Here is a 17,543-nt window from a genome sequence, read left to right on the forward strand (position 1 = left end):
GGAAAATAATATGAAATATAATATACGTATATATAAAACTGAATCACTTTGCCGTATACCAGAAACTAACACAACATTGTAAATCAATTTTAAAAAAAGACATGTCTTACAAGACATTTAAAAAAATATACTTCAATTAAAAAAAGACATGTCTTGCAAGAAAACAAACAATACACACTAAACTCATTTACTGGTTGCCTATGAGGGAAGGGGAAGGGAGGTAAGAGGGAATAGATAAGAACAGGGAAATAAATGGGGGGAAGGAGATGTAATGGTATAGTCAGAGCTATGAGGAGGAACAGCATAAAAACACAGGAGAAAAGGATGGTGAATGAATGAAAATTTTAGAAGGGTGAAAACTGTTAAAAGGACATTAGTTTTGGTGACCTCAGAAAACTTGGGGCATTGGAGAGGAGGACAGAACCCGAAACACAGTGCACGAAGGTGGGCGACAGCAGGTTCAGACTCTATTTGTGGAAGTCTGTCCTGGAACACAGGGAAGAAACCCAACTTAAAAAACCGTAACAGTGAAGATGAGTGAAAGCTATTTCAGATATGGACAAGGAGGTCCCTATACATGTTTTAAAAGTCTGAGTGTAGAGAGAAAGTGGAAACGACCAAGAGGAGAAGGAAAGGGGAGAGGTAAATAGAATTAGGTGGGAGACAAGCATGATTGTTATCAGAATTGGAAGGACAGTGCCTCTTCTGAAATTGCTGGGAAACAAAGAATTCAGTGAAAGAAACATAACAAAGTAGTTGGAGAGGAAGAGGTCAGCCTGCAGAATTTGTGCCTAACAGCATCAGAAAGCATACCAAGGAGTAATGATGATTGACAACCACCCTGGCATGCTCTACTTGGAGATAAGCTCAGTCCATCAATCTCCATAAACTTCTATTCTTTGTTCAAAGGTGACAGAGAGTAATCCACCTCAATATCTTCCTTTTTACCACCAGGAGGTGCCCTTGGACCACAGCTGAATTTTGAAAGCCGGAAAGTGCTCAGGGACTCAGTTGCCCAGTCCTCCAGCAGCTTGGTGAGGACATGGAGACCTGGCCTACCCCCAAAACAAGAAACCTCTCTGGGCCTCCTTTGGTGTGCTCACCACGGATCAGAACTGTGAAGGACACAGAATTAGAGCTTAATTCTCTAGCTAGGGAGAGAAAACCAGCCTTCATGTATATGTGACAAAACTTGACTGATTAAGTGCAGCTAGGATAGAATGCCTCTTAGAGCCATCTCAGCTCTGCCATCTTTGGTTCTCCTTTTCCTCACCAATGCATAACGTGTTTGCAATTTAAAAATTTTAAATTATGTATAAAAGCTCTACCAAAAAAAGACTAGGTTGGCTTAAAATGTGGCGCGCCTCTATTTCTAAAATGTTGTCCCAAACTGCCATAGAGGCTGGCAGGCGCTAAGAAAACCCCCTTTTAGGGGGCCCAGTGAGATAACCCTTTGTCATCCGCAGCCGCCTTCCTCCCCCACCCCCCGCTCCCCCACATGGCCCAACAGCACGATCCATTGTGATGCTTAGTGATTCTCCCGGGCTTCTGATTTCACCAAGTCAGTGGTTGCGTCCAGAAACCTTCTGACGCTTGAGCGACGACCGCCCACCTTCCAAGGTGGTGATTGGCTAGTCAGGCCAGGGGGCGGGCTGACCTCCTCCCGCAGTACCGTCACCAGCTGGCCCCGCCCCCGTATTGGCGCGACTGGGAGCAGAGCCCAGGGCAGCCATTTGTATGCGGCCGCGGGATTGGTCGTCCGGCTCCCGCGAGGGTGAGGCGGGGCAGCGCGCACTCGCGCGTGCGTGAGCTGGCGCGCGAGAAAGGGCCCGGTCACGCTGAGGCTTGAGCGGCCGTCGCCATTTTGTAGGGTTCTCTCTGACGCGGGAGCCGCTGCCGCCGTCGCCGCCACCCGGAGGTGCGAGGGGTTCTTGTGGGTGTGTGGGGAGCCTGAGAGAGGGCCGGGCCGGCCCCTGGCTGACGGGGTTGGCCCAGGGTTAGGGTTGCTCCTCTTGCTGCGGGAGGTCCGGGGAAGACACCGGGAGGAGGCGGGGCCGGGTTTCCGGAGGGGGCGGGGCAGAGGTCGGGTCGAGTCTTTGTTGGGGCGAAGGAACTGGAGTTGGGCCGCTGGGGCGTGGGTGTCCCAGGTTGGGGCAAAGGGGGCCTTTTAATTCTTAGAGTATCTTGAAAGGTGATGCGGCACGGAAGAGAGGTACACAGATTTCCCTCCAAAACCTTGTTACTAGGGGCAGTAAGATATATGCCTCTTGCCCCCTGCTTGGACTCTTCTCTTACCTGCCCCCCAAAGAGAGTATTTTCAGCTAACCCTGTTACCTAAAATGCGCCTCATTTAACGGAGATGATGGGCTGTGCACTGCCTGCTGACACTCGACCTGTTCGCGTGTCACACACAACTCACACTACTCCATAAGAGTAAACCTTTCCTCCCGCTGTTGAAAACATAATGAACGTCTCTGTGAGGATCTTGATGGTGCCAAGAACTTTGGAGGATTAATCCAAAATGCAATGCACTGAAATTTTTCCCTCCACCCCTAACTTTTGGAAATCTCCTTTCTTCTTTTCCAGGCTCTTGTCAGGATGGTGAAGCTGTTCATTGGAAACCTGCCCCGGGAGGCCACAGAGCAGGAGATCCGCTCACTCTTCGAGCAGTATGGGAAGGTGCTGGAGTGTGACATCATTAAGAACTACGGCTTTGTGCACATAGAGGACAAGACAGCGGCCGAGGATGCCATACGCAACCTGCACCACTACAAGCTGCACGGGGTGAACATCAACGTGGAAGCCAGCAAGAATAAGAGCAAAGCTTCAACCAAGTTGCATGTAGGCAACATCAGTCCTACTTGTACCAACCAAGAGCTTCGGGCCAAGTTTGAGGAGTATGGTCCGGTCATCGAATGTGACATCGTGAAAGATTATGCTTTCGTACACATGGAGCGGGCAGAGGATGCAGTGGAGGCCATCAGGGGCCTTGACAACACAGAGTTTCAAGGTGAACTGCTCTGGGGCCTGGGTGGCAAAACTGAGTGGGGCCTAGCTCTAGACAGAGGCAAGAACACAGGACTGTGGGGCTGGCAGGGTGGTGTCTTCCATTCCGTTTTAGCCGGAAATGATTGAAAGATTGTGTGTTTACCACGCTTAAGCACAGCTTACTCTTGGAGAAGCAAACACTTCTCCTTTCCAGATTTGCCGAGATGTTCCTCAGCAACTTTGTAGAATTGCAATTGGTGGGTTACTTTATCCTGCAGGCCATCATTCATTTGGGTGCTGTTGGAAGTTTAATCTGCCTGGGCAAATGAGTATCTCATGGGAGAAGGGAGGATAAAGGTCTGTGGGTTACCTGCTTTTTCTGTTATGACAAGGAAGCCTTTTGAGAGTTTCAGTGCTTAGGGTTTATACTCTTCACTGCCTTGGGTGATGGGGCTGTGGTGGGAAAGAACAGTGAAGACATCTCGAAGAATCCCTATATTATAAATCTGGGTGGTGAATCTGGATTTGGGGGAGTATCTTTTGAATACTCAGGTTTGTTCGGTCTGAATTATACAAGCAGAGCCAAAAGCCATGCCTTGGACTATTCTGCTCCACCTACTACTATTTAACCCTAAGGGGAAAAAAGGAAATTTCTAAAAATATTAGGTAGGTTGAATGGGAATGATGGTCCTGCTTCTGAGGAGATTCCAGTAAGGGTGTTGTATCGAATTACTTATGTCATTAATAAACATACATATGTTGTCATTAATACCACAAGAGGTTGACTGAAGAGTCTAGGACTGTGCTAATATGGTGGCCACTAGCCACATGTGGCTATTAAATTGAAATTAAATAAATTTTAAAATTCAGTTTCTCAGTTGTGCTGCACACATTTCAAGTACTCAGAAGTCATATGAGGCTAGTGGTTAGTGTGTTAGTGCAGGTATGGAACGTTTCCAACGTCACAGAAAGTTCTGTTGTACAGCGCTGTTCTTCAAGTTTTTTGTTGACCCTATCATCTTGGACCGCACGTTTATAGCCGCTTTTCAGGTTCATAAATTAAGACCATTTTTTCTCTGAGTGCCACTAAAAGGGTTGTTAAGAAGTACTTAAGGGTCCTCTACTAAACCTAGAAAACAGAAAAGAAATGGAGAAGAGGAAAAATTGACCAGAAAAGGGTAAGAAAGTTTGCAAATAGTAGATTACAAATGGTGCGTCAGATATCTCTGGCCTCAGCCAGTGTTGTCTTGGCCTTTAGCTACTCTTTAAAGCACAGGGCACAAGTTGTAGATACTTTCTACCGTTAACTTGTCGTATGACTTTGGACAAGTGTTTTAACCTCTCAACGCTTCATTCTCCCCACTTATAAAATAGAATGAATGATCCCTGCCGTACCTCCTTCACAGGATGGTAGTGAGGCTAGAATGAGGTAATAAGATGTGAAAGTGTTTTAACAGTAAAAGCACTGTATGATGAAAGGTGAGTGGTGTTTGCAACAATGAGTGTTTCTGTTAAGGTTAGAAACTTACTTAAAATGTAATAGTTGGCTTTCATTATTAGCTGTTGCACTTCAGACAGCTTTAAAAATATTCTTAATTATTTTCATTTGATGAGGGAGGGGATCGTGAATGGACAGTGTTGGGGAAATCGGGGTTCTCTCTTGACAAGTAACAAGCAAAATGTAAAAAGTGCAATTAAACTCAGGTACAAAGTGCAGAGGTATTCTAGTATAATACTGCATGTTCTTGCCTATTTAATATGCAATTGAATAAAAGGGTAGGGGCCAAAATAAGTATATGGAAATCGGTTAACTGGGGGGAGTAGGCTTGAAAGGAATGTTTGTTTTAATATAGTGAGTTTAATTACTTCAGGAAGCAGATATCTGAGTAACGCGATGATCCATGAGATTTTTTTTTTTTTAATGTCTTTATTGGAAGAAAAGGATCCTTTATTTGGTTTTTCATGTTCTTAGCCTGGGCCCCTGGAAAAAGCACTCAACGGCGTACGGTACGTACGTACAGATATTTTTATAACCAGCTCTGTTTTTTTTCCAGATGACAAGAGAAAGTTTAGCATTGGATAATAAGTTGCAGTTTTACAGAAAATACAATCTAAATACCAATTTGTCACATTTTTCCATAAAGCCTTTTCAGTCATCTCCTAATGAAGGGGGCCTCTTAAGAGTGCCACTTTGGGCATCTTTTGAACCTTTATGTGTTAATGGCTGCCATAGGCTTCCTCATTGTATGACTTCTGAAAGAAAGCAGCAGAATCTGAGTTTACCTGGGTCTTTCAGGATGTTTCCTCTCCACCGGCAGCAGTGAACTGAACCACTATTGAGTTAGCAAACAAGTTTGCATTGGAAGACCCTAAAGAAGCTATTCCCAAGTAAAAACTCAGGCAGTTGAATTGGGAATGATATGTAAGAGTTCAGATGTTTCGTTTTTCCCCCAATATATAAACAAGCATTAAATTGGAGTACAGTTGTATATCAGCTATATCCCTTGATAGGAGCTCAGCAATGAGGACCCCAAGTTGCCCTCCTCTTTGTTTCAAAACAAAACACTTTTGCGGGGGCTGGTTTTCTGGGAAATGTTGGCAACACATCTCAGTAATGTTTTGGAGATCTTAGAAAATCTTTAAGCTTTTGGCCTCTCCAAAGCCAAAGTGTAGTAGAGTGGTAGAATTTAATCTTCTTTCAATTTTCTTTGCCCTGGATCCTTAAGGGAATAGAGAAGCACAGTATATTTCAATTATAAGAACTTTAGGGCAGGGCCCCCCCCCACCCCGGGCTCTAATGCCTGATGATCGGAGGTGGAGCTGATGTAATAATAACAGAAATAAAGTGCACAATAAATGCAATGCGCTTGAATCATCCAAACCCCTCCCCCCCCATCACCCTGGTCTTTGGAAAAACTGTCTTCCACAAAAAAGGTCCCTGGTGCCAAAAAGGTTGGGAACCGCTGCCTTAGGGGATTTAAATTAAAAGCCTAGTTACAACCTCTGGAAAGATTATGTGAAAAAAAAAACCTGTCACTTCTGTTGCAGATCTTTTAGTTCTAGGTAAAAACTTTTTTTACCTGAATCCTTTTCACAGCTACTACAGAGGTAGATTTTGCCACAGATGTTTATAAACTTCTGAGTTCCGCTCTAAATCAGTGGTGAAGACTGGATGTATTAATAGAAACATCATAGTGGGGGCAAAAAAAACTGGGTTTTATTTCTCAAAAAAAGTGGACCCATAATCTATAAAGGAGCAAGTTAAATATTTTCCTTAAAAGTGTACCTCTAGTTCTCTGGATTGGCTGTTTTTTAGATTGGCATTGTTACACTGACTTCAGAATTGGAGCACAGTTTGTGTCTTTCACACAGATTAATGTCACCGTGCATGTTTGAAAGCCAAGTTAACTTGTAATCCTCCAGTCTAAATGATAGGGAATTCTACATTTGGGATATAAATTGGGGCAAAAATCCGTGTGTTTCTGTTCTAAGCACAGTTAGCATTTGGCCCATGATAACTTCTAAGAATGGGAGTATCTAAATCTCTGAAAATACTGGGATGGCTAACTGCTGCTTTCAGAGAATTATTGCCATTTGGTATTTGTTGACGGTATCTGTTGATGGTGGATGCTGCCTCTCTACTAGCAGCTGGAAGTAAAAACCTGAGCACCTTTGTTTCTACTAAAGAAAGGGTTTTAAGTTTGAGGCGGCAACTGCTAGAAACTGGGGTGGTAGGAATGTTGGACATTGGGCAGAAGTGAGTTTGACTAAAGTGATATTACTGCACTAACCCGCTCCCCTCTCAGGGTCAGTGCATGGCGCTGTTCTGGCTGCCGTCCTGAATCGGGCTGTTTCCAACAGGATGGTGGAGCACGAGGCCTCCTATCGCATAGCTGCATCCAGAACAAGGTCTGTTAAAGAGAGAGCAACTTATTGATCGTGGAGGGGGGATTTGTTCTGAGCCGCCCTTTAGAGTGATGTTCTCTATGTCTGTACTGGCTGCCTTTTGGCTACAATTTGTAAAGCATTGACTTGATCTCCAAAGTCTTAGGCAGTTTGGCACTAAATGCTGCCAAGAATATGCCTTTCTCAAACTGCTTTTAAAGACCTTGGATGCTTTCATTAGTAAGGGTCCCTGGGCTTGATGGTACACATGGCCAGGGCAAAGATTGTTTCTTCTCTTAGCTGTTCTTTGTTCTGGTCATTTTCTGGAAGTATGGATGTGGCTTGTTTGTATGGGTGCCCAGAAGCCTTTAGGCAAATGCTGCATTTTTCTAACAAGTAGATAATCCCCTATAAAGAATTGTAAACTACGTAGTAGGATGAAATGCCGATCATTCCATTACATGGAAGCACACTGTCCCTAAGAAACCAGTACTGCTTCAAGATCTAATTCTAGCTGTTGACAGGCCTAGGTCAAGTAGTTTTCTTTTCCACAGTAGGCATGGGTTCACCCTTGCTGAAAAAAGTGGGGGTGGGCTTGAAATGTGGAGGGTCTTACAACAAACTCTTAGAGGTGCTAGAGTTGAAGCAGATGGTGAGCCAGCTGTGGTTTGTGTACCCCACATAGCCTTCTGGTGACACCTGCAGAAATGGCTGGAGGAAACAAGATGCACAGCATATTGCTGTTTGTTTGTATTGTTTTTGCGGTACGCGGGCCTCTCACTGTTGTGGCCTCTCTCGTCGCGGAGCACAGTCTCCGGACGCGCAGGCTCAGCGGCCATGGCTCACGGGCCCAGCCGCTCCGCGGCATGTGGGACCTTCCCAGACCGGGGCACGAACCCCTGTCCCCTGCATCGGCAGGCGGACTCTCAACCACTGTGCCACCAGGGAAGCCCTGCTGTGGTTTTTAAGCTACAGTAAATGCTCAGGCCTTATGTGGCCCTGAGTAAATCGTTGAGAGGTAGGATGCTTTCCTCTGGCATAACTGAGGTTTTGTTGGATATTTGATTTGGAAAAACTGTCAGGTTTTGAATGGTTAGAATTAATAATGGTCTTAGTAGTGAAAAGTGGAAACTTTCTCAATTTCTGTGTTGGAGAAGAAAGTTGTGGAGACGGAAGTAGGAGGGAATCCCGATCTACTGGTGTAAGTAGAGAGTATTGACTGGTTTCTGAGAACTTAAATTTTCTAGCTCTCGTCTGTTAAAACTTCAACTTCTTTTGGAGGGGATTGCTGAAATAGGGTTGCAGGAGTGTGCGTATGTTTGCGTGTCTTTTGCCAACTAGTTCACTTTCATTTTGGGGAGGATAAAGAATGTCAATGAGTTATAATAAATCTTCTTACGTCTATTTCCTCAAGGCAAACGAATGCACGTGCAGTTGTCTACCAGCCGGCTTCGGACTGCCCCTGGGATGGGAGACCAGAGTGGCTGCTATCGGTGTGGGAAAGAGGGGCACTGGTCCAAAGAGTGTCCAGTAGATCGTACGGGTCGTGTGGCGGACTTTACCGAGCAGTATAACGAACAGTATGGAGCAGTGCGCACACCTTACGCCATGGGCTACGGGGAATCCATGTATTACAACGATGCGTATGGAGCGCTCGACTACTATAAGCGTTACCGAGTCCGTTCTTACGAGGCAGTGGCAGCAGCAGCAGCAGCTTCCGCGTACAACTACGCAGAGCAGACCATGTCCCATCTGCCTCAAGTCCAGAGCACAGCTGTGACCAGTCACCTCAACTCCACTTCTGTTGATCCCTACGACAGACACCTGTTGCCAAACTCAGGCGCTGCTGCCACCTCAGCTGCTATGGCTGCTGCCGCTGCCACCACTTCCTCCTATTATGGAAGGGACAGGAGCCCCCTGCGTCGTGCTGCAGCTGTGCTCCCCACAGTTGGAGAGGGCTACGGTTATGGGCCAGAGAGTGAGCTGTCTCAGGCTTCAGCAGCTGCACGGAATTCTCTGTATGACATGGCCCGGTATGAGCGGGAGCAGTATGTGGACCGAGCACGGTACTCAGCCTTTTAAAAACTGGAGGTGAGAGTGGGGTGGGTGTGGTTAAGAGATTCCATTTAGTTCCCCAGGAGGGAGACCTGTGCCACATAGAGGAGGCTAAAGCCATCCGTTTGCTGTCAGGACAGTATCCAAAAGGTATAAATTGCATGTTAGTCTTAAGTATTTCTCTAACTTAGGCCAGGGGTTCATTTGGCCTGTCGAGGTTTTAGTTTACAACTCCAACCAACCAACTTGTTCCTTCTGAGAGAACAACAGCAACTCAGTTTGTTAGTGAGAATATTTTTCTTTAATCAAGTGTAAGCAGATCTGGGTTACAGAGACATAGTTAAGAGAACTAACACTTGTTGAGTGCCCTCTTTGTACATTATATCATTTAATTATACAGCTGGCCTTTAAGATATTTTCTTTTATGGAGGAGGGAACTAAGGCTCAGAGGGGTTAAGTCCTTTGCCTAAAGTCACCTGGTAATTGAGAGGTAGAGCCAGAATTCAAACTCAGGCATGCCTGAGTCCAAAACCACTTTCTCTTTCCACCACAAAAGTCACTGTAGTGTACGCTGAAGAGTACAGGTTCAGGAGTTAATAATGAATGTCACCAGTGAGAATTTAAGCTGTAACTTCAGACATCCAATTTGCTAATAAAACTACTACTTCAGTCATGAGCCTTTATCAGAGGAAACTCTTCTAACATATCTATAAGCCAAATAAAATCCTCTAAATTCTAGGTGTTTAGTTCCAGGATACTTGCTTGAAAGCAGAACGTTTTGATGCCATAGTCCCATGGAGTCCCTTCCTTGTTAGTAATCCAGAGCATCGTGTTCTGTGTGGGCACTTAAGCCGTATTTCTGCATGGCTTATGATGCTGTCATTTAGAGCCTGACACTTACCATTTCTTCCAGCAAATTTTGTTTTTTTTTTTGTTTGTTTGAGAGGAACATTTAAGGAGCTAGATAAAACAGGTAATTTTCTGATGTGTGTAAGTCCCATTGGTGGTAACCTTGCAATTTTTCCTACTTCAGAAAATGTATAGCAAAGATGTTTGAATGTCAAGAATAACTAGGAGTATCTAGAGATTGATAAATCTCTTCATCTGAGTGGAAATTGCATTATAACTTTCTATTCTCATAGTTTTCCTTGTACCTTGAAATTGACCATCAGTAGAACTGGAGGCCTCGTAGCAAAGTTAAACTGAGTACCACTGAGTTTTCAGGGTTCCTGAGTACCCTTTTGGTATATGTGTAGAAGAAAACCAAGTGACAGGAATTTGCCCTTTTATGTAGTGGGAAGCAAATATGATGTGAACCTGTGATAAGTTATGTCCTATATGACCATGACAAGACGGATTCCCTGAGACCGCTGTGTAGTGTGTGTTCATGTGCATGAAGAGGACAATCTTACAACTAGTGTAGTTTGCCATTAATTTTTACTTTTATTGCTGCTGGATCTGCCATGAAGTAGGATATGCCTCTAAAGTAAGGTGGTATCTTCTATCGGATAACTTATATTTCTCTCAGATATGTTCCAAAGTTAAATATTAAATTAGTGTATATTGTGGTCTTTAAAGGGTATTGCTAAGGTATTTTTTAAGTGGTTTTTGACTGCGAGCAGTGGTTGTTCAACTAACCTCTTTTTAGTGATGACTTTTAAAGAAACTTACCTTCCAGGTGTGAACCTCAAATGGACTGAATAACCTTGAGTTGGTTGCAGTCCCAGGAGCCTGATGTTAATGAGGCTGCCAGGATGAAATACTCCAGAACTGTTGGGGATCCAAATTCGGGTCTCACCCTAGCAGAACTGATTCAAGAACGTCACAACTTTTGAAGTCGATTGGCACAGATCAAGACCAAGATTTGGCCCTTTGTCTGTAATAAGTAGAGGAACTTGGTGTGAGTTAACTTTTTTTTTCCCCCAGCCATTGGTGTCTGGAGTTCCCATCATCAGTGGAAGAATTAGAGAATTTAGGATTTCTTCTTTTGATTTGGTAAGGGAGATTTGGTCAATTAAAGGAACTACTGGAATTATGGCTCTAAATCTGTGACAGTATGATATGCAGATATGCTGGAGGATGAATGAACCACTCCTTGATACCCTTTGTGATTGTGATACCCATTTCTGAAAATTTGTTCACTATGAAAGATTAAAAATGAGACAAATTTAGAAGACTGCAGTTGGCCATATTTGAGACCTTGGCATCTTCTGATTGTTCTGGATAAATTATGGTTCTTGATAATATCTGTATGCCCTTTGTTGCAGCGACAGTAGCCTTGTATCACAGAAGTAGTCTTGCCTAAGAGATTGGTGAGAAAGATATATTTATCACCAACACAGCAGTCTTCCAGATAGACTGCTTCTTGTTCTATATATAGCTAAAAGTAAATTCCTATATATAGCCATAGAAGACTCCTAGGTAATTATATGAGTTGTAAGTTTGATCCGGTCTGACTTGGTTTTGTTTTGTTCTGTTCTTTTCTTTCCCCCTGGAATACAGGACGGGACCGGGGCCCTTGTACTCGGAGCCAAGCTGCTCTCCAGGCATTGTGTAAGCCTCTTGTGTTGTGCTCTCTTTCAGGTAGGATAATTGCGGACTGAACCCTCGGGCTGCGGTCATATATGAGAACTTGCTCCGCGCGGTCCCCTTTGCCGGGATGTTTCCATTGCTTCATGTTTCAGTAAACAAAGGAGTTTGTGACCAACTATGTTTTCTTTCTTAATTTAATTCTTCTAAGTTGACTTTTCTTTCCTCCTGATACTAGTCTCTGTAGCCTTTCACTCTATTCCTTATGTTCTCAGCCTCTGAGCAGCCCTAGGTAAGGATTATGCTGGCATCCCCTTTTTCCTGTACAGTGGAATCCCTCTTATCTTGCTTTCCTTAGGAGTTGAACCCTTCTCCCTGTCTACCTGCAACATCTCCTTTCCCTTTAAAATGACCATGTAGTGGCAAGCAGCCTTTTACTCTTCTCTGTTAGCTCTGGACTCTAACATTGAAGCTAATCTTCTGAAACTGCTAGGACCATTGGGGTTTTGGTTGTTGTTGTTTTGTTTGTTTTGTTTTTTTATGTCTGACCTGTGATCATGGTACAGCATTAGCTGAAATTTAGCCTTGTTTTACTCCACTTCTCCCCCCCCTTTTTTTTTTAATATTTTGACAAATAAACGTTTCTAACACTTAAGTATCTTTTTGTATTTGTGTGACTGTTATTTACCACCGATATCTTCTGGTTCTTTTTCAGTTGTGCTCAAACCACAAACTTCAGTGACAGAATAGATATCTGAAATTTAGATGTACAAGGAAGGATTTAGTGAGATAAGTAGTATGGCTGCAGCAATAAGTGGAGATAAGTGAGCCAGCATCTTGAGACATTGATAAATATGCTATACCTGGTAGTCAGATGCTTCTCTCTAAATAACCAGAGCTGCTTTTCCCCTTTTATAGGCCAGCAAACCCAGGTTAGTAGTGATAGAAATAAGCCCCACAGAGAGAACCCTGCATCAGGAAAAGGCTGAGCCAGAACAAAGGACCTGTCAGATTCTCACTTTGACTTCATAGTACATGTTCATTTAAATTCACAGTTTAAACTAGGATTAGACTTTGGCTAAAGTGAATACAATTGTTAGTTATGATGATACGGAGAAACGGTATTTTGAGCAGAAAAGCAAGTAGGGTATTCATAACTGGCAGTGATAATATTCTGCAATAAAATGTGTCCTCTAGAAATTTTTTTTAAAGATTTATGGACATGCTATTTTCTTATCATTGCTTAGATCCTCATAAAACAAGTTTAATGATGGACTCAACCCCACTTAAGCTTTATTATATCCTGTATCACATGGTGATATAAATTCTGTGAACCTTTATCTAACAATTATACAGCACTTTCCCCACATATTTTGTACTTCTTAAAATACTTTTGACATAGGTGAAGCAAAACTTTTCCTTGATTTTTGGGGGTAGGATACAACAGTCTGGAGAGGTTAATCTCTCTATGCACACACTCCAACTAGTGATGATGTATATACAATATCCATGTTAGCTCCAGTATTCCCCAAGGAGGTGGGGTTGTCCTTGTTTTACAAAAAAGAAGGCAGAGATACTGGGATTTCCTTGTGATTGATCTGCAAGGCATCGGGCAGAGCAAAGAAATACAGCATGTACAGCTTTTGCTAGCCTCTCCAAAATCTCTGGTCCTCCTCTGTGCTAAGTTAACATAGAAATTTAACATATCTTGATTTCCATATCACTGGCAGGACAAGCTAGAAAAAAAATTGGATTCTGCAAAACAGTTTTACGTCACTGTCCAGTAAAACTTTTGGCAGTGTTGGAAGTGTTCTATATCTGTGCTGTCCAATTTGTAGCTACTAGCTACATGTGCCTGTTAAGTACTTGAAATGTGCCTAGTGAAGCTGAGAAACTGAAGTTTTTATTTTAATTATAATTAGCCACATGTGGCTAGCGGTTACTGTATTGCACAGCACAGTTTAAATGGTAAAGTAGAGACTTCCGCTGGTACAGCTGTTTAAGATTCCGCACTTCCACTGCAGGGGGGCACGAGTTTGATCCCTGGTCGGGGAACTAAGATCCCGAATGCTGTGTGGTGTGGCCAAAAAAATAAATTAATTTAGAAAATAATAAATGGTAAAATACTGTAAGTTTCTTAGGAGGAGAAAAGCCTTGAAGAATCATATAAAATATTTCTCCCTTAGAAAATCCTTTCACTCTACCCAAAACAGATGACACTGGGAAAGGGGTTAGTTTTCAGCCAATGTAAGAGGACTGTTGAATAGGAACAAATAGGTTTATTTCTAAACCTCAGTTTAGAAATTGCATGTTGTGGGTACAAAATTCCTTTTATTCACCAAGACCAAGTTGCTCATTATAGACCATTTTAGAGTCCCACTAGGCCTCTCACACTAAAAGCTCTGGAATTCATTCATCAGTGATTGAATTGCTTCTGGGCCAAGATTTGGGTGATGAATGAGACATGTGATTCCTAGTTGAGAAGCAAACTTTGACCACGTCTGTCATAAGCACAACAGAGGGACAAGTACAGGGTGCCTTGAAAACATGTAAATAGTGGCTGACTTTGGGGGACAGGTGGGGGGGGGGCAGTTGCTATTCCAGGTTGAAACAACATATGTGAAGGATCCTGATCAAGGAAGAGTGTGGTGCCCATTAGGCACCAGAAAGGGAGCTCTGTGGCAGGAGAAATCTGTGTAGCAGAAATTTGAAGAGGTAAGTTCCAGCACAGTTCACGAGAGACTTGTGGGCTGTGTTAAGGAATTTCATCTTTAAGACTAACTGGGGGACTTCCCTGGTGGCGCAGTGGTTAAGAATCCACCGCCAGTGCAGGGGACACGGGTTCCAGCCCTGGTCCGGGAAGATCCCACATGCCGCGGAGCAACTAAGCCCGTGCGCCACAACTACTGATCCTGCGCTCTAGAGCCCACGAGCCACAACTGAGCCTGTGTGCCACAACTACTGAAGCCCGCGTGCCTAGAGCCCGTGCTCCTTGACAAGAGAGGCCACCACGGTGAGAAGCCCGTGCACGGCAATGAACAGTAGCCCCTGCTTGCTGCAACTAGAGAAAGCCCGCGCACAGCAATGAAGATCCAACACAGCCATAAATAAATAAATAAACAAAGACTTAAATGCAAGCTATTAAAGGGTTTTAAGTTTGAAGGTAACAGGATCAGATTCATTTTTCCTGAAAGATCATTGTGATTGGACAGAACAAAAGTGAATAGCATTACACTCCAATGTTCATAGCAGCATTATTTACAATTGCCAAGGTATGGAAACAACCTAAACGTCCATCAACAGATGAATGGATAAAGGAAGATGTGGTATATAAATATATATAATAGAATTCCACTCAGCCATAAAAAATGAAATTTTGCCATTTGCAGCAACATGGATGGACTTGGAGGGCATTATGCTAAGTGAAATAAGACAAATACTGTATGATACCACTTACATGTGGAATCTAAAAAGTACAACTAGTGAATAAAATAAAAGGAAGCCGACTTAGTGATAGAAACCAACTTGTGGTTACCAGTGGGGAGAGGGAAAGGAGAGGGGCAGTACAGGGGTGGGCGTGGGGGGGAAGTGTTACAGGATTATATGAAATCGTGTGAAACTTTTGAAAATTGTAAAGCACTACTGAATTTAAAGAATTCAATTTTTAAAATACTTTTTAAAAGAAGTGAATAGTGAGATTTGCCTGATATATAACAGAGGTCTCTCCCCTAATCATGAAGCCGATAGAGTTGATGTTTTGTTTTAAAGGAAGAAAAAATACCTCAAAGACAGGAAAACAACCATTCATAAGGAAATGTGATTCAAGGGGGCAGCGTTTAAATCCTGAGGCTGACTGATCAAGCCTTTACAGGGATGGGTTGTGCCTCTCCCACTCTAACATTTCTGAGCACCTGTTGCGGGCCAGGCCCTACCTAAGGGTTTTACACTAGGCACCACTGAATGCTGAAGGGCGAGGGAGATGAGATAGATCTCAGAGATCTTAAGAGATGAGAAAGTATGACCAAAACAGTAACTGCTATAAGAAATGTAGGACTTCCCTGGTGGTGCAGTGGTTAAGAATCCACCTGTCAATGCAGGGGACACAGGTTCGAGCCCTGGACCAGGAAGATCCCACATGCCGCGGAGCAACTAAGCCCGTGCGCCACAACTACTGAGCCTGTGCTCCAGAGCCCACAGGCCACAACTACTGAAGCCCACACACCTAGAGCCCGTGCTCTGCAACAAGAGAAGCCACTGCAATGAGAAGCCCGCACACCGCAACGAAGAGTAGCCCCTGCTCGCCACAACTAGAGAAAACCCACGCGCAGCAACGAAGACCCAACACAGCCAAAAATAAAATAAATAAATTTATATATAAAAAAAGAAAAAATGTAAAAGTATTGTGAGAGTTCAGAGGACAATTATTTATGCAATCCTACCAAAACTCTATAGCTTATTCTTGGTGCCTTAAGATTAAAACTCTTTTTTTAATATTTCTCTCCTTTGAAATGAGAATACTTATCAGTAGTCCACAAACAGGGTGAAATGTTTGTGAGGGATGAAGGCCGAGAGGACATCGCTGGCCCAGTTTGGAGAAAAGAAAAAGCTAGAATAATACCTGAGGCCTTCCATCTCCATGAATTTCTTCTTGAGCCGTCAGCTATTGGAGGTGGGGTTCTGGGCACCACTCAAGCAAGGCCCAGCCACAGCAGCAGCACTCTGAGGTACTTCAGGTACAAGGCAAAAGAAACCGCAGACTGACTCAAACACTGCAGCTGGGAGAAAAGCATCCAGATTCCCCCAGGTGGTGTCTCTGAACTCCTGGCTGTTACTCAACACCTTCCTTAGGGCGGTGGGGGGAAACAAACAGCTACTGTTTGCAGCAACATGGATGGACTTGGAGCCCGTATCACTGGCAGGACAGTCTGGCAAACACTCCAGCCTGGCAAACGCTGAGACCACTGCAGCCCAAACCCTGCCTCTTAGGCCTGTGGCGGACTCCAATCTCCCCTTTCCTCCAATCTCTGGCCACACGATGAAGTTAGACAGTGTGGCACAGAGAGATAAGACGCCCTCAGGGCACTCAATGCACTGCACAGAGCTTGTCCACAGGGCAGGAAAGGGTTTGCTGGCTGCAAGGTAGCCCAGGAAAGGGAAGCAACGTGCCTAAGATTGGCCTCATGGCTTGTCAGAATTTGGCTCACAAATCTGGGCCTGAGATGAAGTGTCTCTGGCATACCTGGGAGGAGAAAGGAGGAAATAAAAATACATTCCTAGGAAGAGCTGTCAGCTTTGTCAGAGGAATCCACCTCAAGGCTTTCTTAAGATCAGGGCTGTGCTCTATTGCCAAGGAGAACCGAAGTGCAAGAAATGACTGTTCAGTCCCAGGAACCCACAAAGGAAGAGGGAAAGGTCTGGCAAGATGATTTCAGTCAGCAGTGTCTTAGGTTTGCAGGCCCTCTGAGGATCCAGGCCAAATTTAAACTGCACAACAGCCCTACAGATTTAATGACACCCATTATCTCTACTAATCCACAAGAACCCAATGAGGTAGCATCCTTTGGCTCCCCTGGTAATTAAAGCAACTGAAGTTTAGAAAGATTAAATAATTTGGCCACCCTCCCCACAAACACACAGTGGTGAGGAAAAAAGACCCCCGATTCCTACTGCCTATTCACCACAGCAGAAAGCCAAAGACAGAAGCTACTGAAATGGAGATGAACAGTTGGCAAAGGCACCCAGCAGTCCTAAGGCTAGACTCTATCTACCCTACTTGGGGGCAGGGTAAGCCTCTGCATTTGGCAAGGTGAACTAGACTTCCAGTGATAGTGGCCCTGGCCCACCCTTGGCTCTTATCTCAGAGGCAGGACAGTGGCTATGAGAATTAGGAAAATGAGTGGTTGGGGAAAAGGCACCCCCCACCCTAAGTACCATTATATTCCCTCCACGTTGGGGCATGGCCAGTACGCTTCAGTGGCTGTGTTTGTCAATCATACCTGGCCTCTCCATAGGGACACAAAGAGGTATTTGGGCCAAGACCACCTAAGTTGAGTAAGTGGCCAACACTCCAGAGACCATGCCACTGC

General features: G+C 44.1%; 2 protein-coding genes across 9 annotated transcripts in view; both read left to right on the top strand.

The window, feature by feature from the left end:
* The window catches only part of SPTBN2 (spectrin beta, non-erythrocytic 2), a 42,877-nt gene extending 41,615 nt beyond the window's left edge, over positions 1–1,262 (top strand). Inside the window, exon 37 of one of the 2 annotated variants that reach the window (XM_089914432.1) lies at positions 955–1,262. In XM_089914432.1, the coding sequence (XP_089770558.1) occupies positions 955–1,121 (167 nt within the window). In that variant the 3' untranslated portion in view covers positions 1,122–1,262. The remainder of the gene's footprint in view (positions 1–954) is intronic. The other variant, XM_089914436.1, reaches the window with a different exon arrangement.
* Positions 963–12,117, top strand: LOC111183698 (RNA-binding protein 4B). Of its 7 annotated transcripts, none has more exons than XR_016393748.1 (4): positions 2,113–2,212; positions 2,587–3,010; positions 8,288–10,828; positions 11,431–12,117. XR_016393748.1 is itself a non-coding variant. In XM_030763472.2 (4 exons), the coding sequence occupies exons 1-3, from the start codon at positions 2,195–2,197 to the stop codon at positions 8,953–8,955; spliced, it is 1,110 nt and encodes a 369-aa protein (XP_030619332.1). In that variant the 5' UTR covers positions 2,113–2,194; the 3' UTR covers positions 8,956–8,964; positions 10,607–12,117. The 7 variants fall into 7 exon arrangements, 5 of the variants coding, with proteins under 5 accessions (XP_089770606.1, XP_089770605.1, XP_030619332.1 ...); XR_016393749.1 differs by having other exon boundaries at positions 11,512–12,117; XM_030763472.2 differs by having other exon boundaries at positions 8,288–8,964; positions 10,607–12,117.
* The last annotated feature ends 5,426 nt before the right edge of the window (positions 12,118–17,543 follow it).

Source organism: Delphinapterus leucas, chromosome 7 (assembly GCF_059928025.1).
Source record: "Delphinapterus leucas isolate spDelLeu-1000000601 "Yukka" chromosome 7, BTC_Dleu_Yukka2, whole genome shotgun sequence".
NCBI lineage: Eukaryota > Metazoa > Chordata > Mammalia > Artiodactyla > Monodontidae > Delphinapterus > Delphinapterus leucas.

What these genes read in the sequence shown, in the direction of transcription:
- LOC111183698 (XM_089914478.1), top strand. An exon ending in TGACAACACAGAGTTTCAAG is followed by an intron (nt 3,011 to 8,287) that starts GTGAACTGCTCT and finishes TATTTCCTCAAG; the next exon opens with GCAAACGAATGCACGTGCAG.